Source organism: Labeo rohita, chromosome 13 (assembly GCF_022985175.1).
Source record: "Labeo rohita strain BAU-BD-2019 chromosome 13, IGBB_LRoh.1.0, whole genome shotgun sequence".
In the NCBI taxonomy this organism is placed as follows: domain Eukaryota; kingdom Metazoa; phylum Chordata; class Actinopteri; order Cypriniformes; family Cyprinidae; genus Labeo; species Labeo rohita.
Genome location: NC_066881.1, coordinates 5,957,846 through 5,965,133, shown reverse-complemented (window position 1 = coordinate 5,965,133; position 7,288 = coordinate 5,957,846). Strand labels below are relative to the sequence as shown.

General features: G+C 40.8%; 1 protein-coding gene across 2 annotated transcripts in view; it reads right to left on the bottom strand.

The window, feature by feature from the left end:
• Nucleotides 1-1,773: 1,773 nt before the first annotated feature.
• Nucleotides 1,774-7,288, bottom strand: part of si:dkeyp-121d4.3 (serine/arginine repetitive matrix protein 2) — a 29,956-nt gene continuing 24,441 nt past the window's right edge. The window contains exons 17-19 of one of the 2 annotated variants that reach the window (XM_051126767.1): nucleotides 5,075-7,147; nucleotides 4,719-4,809; nucleotides 1,774-2,695 (exon numbers count right to left, since the gene is read on the bottom strand). In XM_051126767.1, coding sequence (XP_050982724.1) covers nucleotides 2,070-2,695; nucleotides 4,719-4,809; nucleotides 5,075-7,147 — 2,790 coding nt within the window. In that variant the 3' untranslated portion in view covers nucleotides 1,774-2,069. Of the gene's footprint in view, nucleotides 2,842-4,718; nucleotides 4,810-5,074; nucleotides 7,148-7,288 lie in introns of both variants that reach the window. The other variant, XM_051126768.1, reaches the window with a different exon arrangement.

Genomic DNA, 7,288 nt, shown 5'->3' with positions numbered 1-7,288 from the left:
AAAAAAAAGGCCGTTCATTTTGCTAGATATGACCCTTACGGTGCATTTCCACTGGCACGTAGCAAGTGCAGCGGAGTGTTTTCAATCGATTCCTATGGAAGTTGAGCTTAAACACTCGCACAGTGCATTATGGGATTGAAAACAGCGCAAAAAATGCGTTGAGCGCGTCCAAGAGCATCAAAAAGGTTGGACATTCCTCGACTTTATGCAAATATTAAGCAAAAAACGCCGGGCGACAACCGGGCAGAATTTTGACGAGTAAGTTTCTGAGTGTTTGCTGAACTCATGTTTTATTAAGGGCTGTCTCTATAGGCTATGTTTCATCATTTGGAATTTTAGGTTATACCTAGATGGGGCCAGTAAAGCGTTTAGTTTGCGAACTGCTGTTAAAAGATAAGACAAACAGGGTTTTGAAGCGTGCTCTGCCCTAAATTTGACATGCCCCAACGCATGTCATTGTAGTATTGCCAGCATCTGATACTGTATTAGAAACGCACTCTTTTGGTGGACACACGTTTGCAGCTGCATTGAAAATGCAATTTGGACCTTCAACCTATTGATCCCCATTGAAGTCCACTATATGGAGAAAAATCCTGGAATTTTTCGCTCAAAAACCTTAATTTCTTTCCAACTAAATAGACAGACAAGAACATCTTGGATGACATGGGGGTGAGTAAATGATCAGGGAAGTTTTATTCTAGAAGTGAACTTCTGCTTATTTTGATATATTCTGCAAAGTATAAATATGGGTGCAGCATGGGTGATTTTAACAATACAACTAATATATATATAAAAAAATAATAATAAATAAGAAAATAAAATAAAAATCTTCCCAAGTACTCCCTGTGGTACACATACCCTGTTTTCTATTGGAACTTAAAAATAATTGTCCCTATTAAGAGACTGTTACTAACAGACCCAGACTAGATCTTAAAGGGGTCATCGGATGCCCGTTTTCCACAAGTTGATATGACTCTTTAGGGTCTTAATAAAAAGTCTATATTATACTTTGGTTAAAAATTCTCAATGGTTGTGTAAAACAACACCCTGTTTACTTTAGCCGCATTTAGCTGCATTTAGCCGCTAAACTTGCTAACTAGCACAATATTAGGAAAGGTGATCACAAAGATTCATTAAAAACCCTTATACTCACTTCTGCTGTAAGTGAAGCTGGATCACGAATGATTCGCGCAAACATAGACGGATATATGTAGATCGGAGGCGTACGTACACACAACGTAATCCACTGCATCTTCAGCAGCTCAGACGTCGGAAGTGAATGACAACCATTATGTTCATTATTACATCCAGCAACACAACACCTCAATTGCTCAATTCTTGTCTAACTTACATCCCTGCTCCAGCATCAAAACATGGAGGTTGGACTGTTACAACTGATCTGAGGTAAAACGCTCATGTCAATCAACTATCGTTGGAGCGGCCTCTTTGGGTGTGACGCCACACTGACAGGCATCTGAGAACGGCTCAATTTGAAAAAGGGGATATTATTTTTACAGATTAATTAAAAACCACTGCATGGATTTTTATCATTATAGGGTAGATTTGTACATACACTGCCAACACACATTAATGTTCAAACAACATGTAAAAGTGAACTTAGCATCCGATGACCCCTTTAAAACAACTGCCATTTTCTGTGCTGTTTAGTGGATCAGATTTAAAGATAGACACCCAGTTAAACCAATGCTTCAAAACACTTCAAAACATGGAAGTGGATGTGTGGACAACACTGTTTGTATCATACACAAGATCTCAAATATAAAAAAAGTTTATTCCGTATTAACATGGAATAATTTTAATGCTCTTCTTTTTATTTGTCATTAAACTGAATGTATAAAACAGAACAAGTAAAAACTAAAATCTAACACATTCTTGCAAAAAACTTTTTGCGATACATACATATAGAAAACAAATCTGCTTTTACTGTACATAGGTCGTATAACAATCCATTTTGAAGTAACAAAACAACAAAGCACATACAAGAATGAAGTGGCACTGTACAACCGCATTAGCAGAACAAAAATGACCGTCACAGAAATTTCCTCATCTCAAGCGGATGGGTCGGATGTCTCTGTCTCTGTCTTATTAGTTTCACTCTCCCATTTCTCCAGAAAAGCCTGCAGGTTCAGATTGAAGGTATCGATACCCTTCCCCGAGAGGTGAACCCCATCTGGTCTGTAGAGTCCCAAACTGGGCCTTATGTTGCTGTGGCTCAAAGCAGAGCCACCAAGTTCTGTCATAATGTCAGAAATTCTCTCATTAATGGCCATACGGAAAATGTCCATTTCTTTGCTGTCTTCCGTACCCCTCCAGGACTGCCGCGGAAGGATGCTGGACCACACCAGCAGACATCTGGGGAATATGCTCTTCAGCGAGGTCATGTCTTTCTTCACAGTCTCAATAAAGGCCTCTGGAGCAGTTGTGCTTATGTCATTTCCACCCAAGTGGATTATAAGCACATCAGGTTTGGGCCAGTTGTCTTTCAGCTGGTGCAGCACAGGTACAAGCTGCTGCCACGTCATGCCCTGCACGCCCTTCCACCAGATGCGCACTGAGTCTGGGTGCATGCCCAACTGCACTCCATACTCAGGGGAAGTAGCCCTCTTCTCAGCCCAAAACACAAGAGAGTGGCCACATATCCACACATTCTTTATCTCATTGGGGGTACTTTTACCTGTAAATGTGTTACAATATAGGGTGTGCATTAACCTCAACAGGCTTGGCCACATGAAAAAGTGTTTGATGGTCCATAGTCTAACAATATTTCAGGACTTACCAAGTGATAACAGAAGACCTGATCCTAATCCTGGCAAGCCTAATCTAGTTTGGGCAAATGAGTTCATGAAGAATAAAAGAGATTTAAAGTAGGACTGATCTCATCTACCATCTGATCTGCATCTATTATTTTGTATGAATTCATGTCTACACTGGAAGCGTCTTTCGTTAAATTGACTTGAGATTGTTTAAACCAAAAGCGTTGAAGCTGATGCCCCAAATATACCCGAAATCAGGGCTAAATCCCAATTTACTTTTAACAGAAATCAGTGGTATTTTTTTTATTTTATTTTTTTTACATAAAGCCACTTTTGCTACATAGGGATAAAAATCACCAAAACACACCTTTAACGATGCGTTTAATTTAGCGATATTTAGCAGGCAAAGTAGTAGGCCTGCCCCCTACAGTCAACTAACCGTCAGTCTACGAAAAGAAGCTTGGTCAAACAAAATTTTATTAGTCGCTTAGTCACAGAAAAAATAACAGTAAAAATCCAAAGTATGTGACGGACAGATTGTTAACGGCTGGTCTATGTGGTAATACATCGGGCAGGACACCCAAATGCTCGTCCATCATTCATCGACCTCAAATATGACTTATCTAAAATATGCAAGTAGAAGAAACTTTAGAAATCTAGAAAAGTGTGCACTATTTAAGTGCTTGTGCAAAGTGTGGTCACTTGCTCTTAAAATACTCCATTTTTGGTCAAACACATAGGAGTAATACATCTTTTGAATCTGTAAAGACTATGTTTATTTGTGTGCACTTACAATAACAAAGAAACATTGCGCTTTTGTAAAATAATGAAAGCAAGCAGGATGCACTTTCTGCCATCTAGGTCTTTGTGTACTCTGAGACGTTAACCGAAACTCCCTGTATACTTGCCTTACAGACATGAAAATTAACTACCGAGAGTGAAATGTCTACTTCCAAATGGAAAACAAATATTCTCAGATTATCGGTGCATCCCTAAATGCATTCCATATGTTACACACGTCCAGTGTAGACATGGCATGAGTTTTCTGCTTGCTCTCTAAATAAATGCAATACTTTAGAACATAAAATCACAGTTTAAAAACTATTAGGCCGCGTGTCCAACAAAGCGGTTTTCCCTGCAGCTAGCATATTTTTTCAATTGTTCTCAATGGGAGCACAGCGTTTTTTAAAACGCCAGGAGTGTGCAGAGTGCTGAGCATCTTTTTCACGCTGAACGCTGAGCGTTCAGGTGTTTTTTCTTGGCGCAGAGAGTTGAAAAAATTTTCAACTTAAAGTAAAACGCTGCACTCATCACTGTCACTTTCTAGTAAGCCAACCAATCAAAGCAGAGAAGAGGCGGGACTAATACCGATCACCCTGCTTGTACTTCGACTGAACAACATTGGAGAAGTTACTACTGCTTGTCTCTGAGTATTTATGTCTTTACCAGATGGAAATGCCAGACTACCATACTATTGTTATAAAAAATAATGCTTGGAGAAACAATTTATTTGCAATGCATCTGCCATTACTTTCAGATACTTTCAAACGGATATTCCTTATCATAACAACCAGTGTCTTGATGGGAAAAAAAAAACGCTGCGCTCAAACACTCACAGCTGAGCATTTTTAGCAGAGTATCTGGCGTTTTCAGCTTCCAAAAAAAAACCGCTTTGGTGGACACGCAGCCTTACTGCTGTCTAAGGTCTGCTATTTAAAAATAACCCATTAATCTTTAAACCTAAAATGCTGTTTCTTCATCTTGTGACAAAGGACAGATCATGATCTGATATAATCCCTATTATGATCTGAGAACTACCTGAATTGCTTTTGGAAACAAAGGTTGTAAAATTTTGGTAACAAACAAGGAATAAGCAAACTAAACAGGCAATTGCACCTGAAGCCAATAACTTCCTGAACCTAAAGACTCTGGAAATAATAATACCTGGAGCTGAATTCCGATTTTGTCCACGTGAACGCTGGGCTTCCATTTGCTGCTCTTTCTTCAGCTTCATTCTCTGGTTAAACTGTTCAAGCTGCCCAGAGCACAATTATATAAGAACAAAACTCTGACAAAATGGTGCTAAAACAATCAGTAGATTTATCACAGGTTCAGAATGTTACAGATGCACTCATAAGCTGAAGACAATAAGCACATAGCAAGACTGTCCTTGGATAGCTTCCGATATCACAGAATCACAAAGTATGACATGAGTATAAAATATGTAAGTATAACATTGATATTAAGAATCACTGAACAAAGGATTCCACATGTGAGAAGTTTGAAGAAAGATGTCATACCCGTTTCTTCTGCTTAGCCTTGATGTCATCTTCTGTTATGGTAGCAACCTGTGTATTCTTGGCTTCCTCCGATGTTTGGTTTGCTTGACTGTCCTCTGTAGGTTGTATGGTAACAAGTGCCCTGGCAGGCCCTAGTTGAATGGTTGTTGGAACTGTTGTTGGAACTGTCTGGACGGTTTCTATTGTTTTGAGACACCTAACAGGCTTTGTTTTTAAAGATTCAGTTGACACTTCACTAGCCGCTTGGTTAGAGTAAGCAGAGGCCATTGCGGAGAAGGATGGAGGACCATATGGATGTGGCATGGAGAGTGGAGGAGGTACACAATATGGATTAGGCATTGGTGCAGTGTACGAACTATAAGCAGACATCATATGTGGTGGCATTGCTTGGTAACCACTAGCATAACCTAGATTAGGGGGTGGGGGTACAGTGCCATAAGGGTACAGGCCAGGGGCCACAGAACCCCAAGAATTCTGACCGCTACTTTGATATTGCGAATATTGTGAAGCCAAATAGTTGGGAACGGTGGAACTTTGGGCATACTGGGAACTGTCAGACTGAACTGTGGTCACAGCAGTCATTGGTTGGTACAAAGCTTGAGAAACTGCGGTGGCCTCAGGTTCGTAAGGATCTTGTTCATCGGATTCCGGTTTCAAATTCACTACAGTTCTCTTAATGCTAGTTAAGTCTACATCTTCCACTTTCTGCTGGTCTTTGTATTTTACCGAGTCCTTATAACTCATGTAAACCTTACGGTTTGAGGACTGAGCTGGGGAAACGGATCTTAAGCTTTCGGAGTCTGAGGAATCTGCCCTACTACTACCCCTTTGCTCAGTTTGGCTCACTGATCGCTCCCTTTTTTGTTCAAAGGAGTGAGAAGGTGCACTAGGAGGTTTTCTCATCTTACCATACAATCGCTCTTGCGTCCTGTCTGCTAATTTGCTAACCTCTGCTGTGTCTAGATGAAGTCCTATTGTTTGAAGAAGACTCTGGATTTTCTCAAAGTTCTCTGACTTTCTGTCTTTATCCTCACTGCTTTCTTCAGACTCCTGACGAGCTAAGCTTTTATCAAACTGACTATCTGGCATCTCTCTGTCCTCTACGTAAGAGTGCTGAGCACTTGAATTGACTTTCTGGTACTCAGCAGATTGACTACGCTCCTTATACAGACTGCGTTCATCGGTGTAACGTTGGTGTCCTGTTGCGTACAGCTCAGTGTCCTCTTCATACGGATTCCACTGCTCGGAGAACTGATTTGGATCCTCTTTATGGGCACTCCAATTTTCTGAAACCATCGGATGCCCAGCTTTTGCAGTCGGGTCCACACCATACTTCATTCCAACAAGCCGAGAAAAGCCACTACCATCTTGAATAGCTCTTTCATGAGGCAAGAGGTCATCTTTGCTGGGGTCATTCAAACAGGTTTCAGTCTTTACTCGTTCCCGGCCAGATTGTTTGCCCAAAAAGGAAGGCTGGTCATTTTCTTCATCTTCCTTAAAAGGATCGTATATCTCGTCCATGAAGGGTATGTTTCTATCTAACTGGCGCTGAGGTGGTTTCTGGGTGTTTATTACAGCCAGATCCTTTCTAGCCTCTTGAAACAATGAGTTAACAACACTGGTGTCAGCCTTGTTGAGTGCACTAAGGAAGCGCTCCATTTGAGTTGTAAGATTGCGCTTTGGATCTGATGGTGAAGTCTGACTCGTAGAAGGGTTACTACTAGGGGGATGGTCTTGGGCCAGGCGAGATGATGCCCTGTGTTGGTCATCCAGAGAATTGCTACCTTTAGACACGCTTGGAGATTTCTGTTCAAGCAAAGACCTTGAACTGGCCACCTGTGCAAGCGACTGTGGGATGACTGGCTTGTTAAAAGGGGGTGTTTTAGTCTTTTGCGAGGCTGCTGAAGACTCATTCATGATCCGGTTGAATATTCCCAAAGTGACAGAATGAATGGGTTGTAGATTCGAGGACCTGTTAAATGGCAAAGCTGCTGTCTTCTGAGAAGGTGGTTTTGCAAAAGAAGAACCATCTGGACTTGGTTGACCATATTCATCAACTGAGGTTGTGTCACTCTGCAAAGCAAAAAATACAATTTCCTCACAAATTATTGTAGTGACAGGTAGCTTTTCCTTAAAACATTGTGCACACTCTGGCTTCCAACAGCACTTTTCCACCATTGAGCTAAAAGGTTAATGTTCATGAATGAGTTCTGT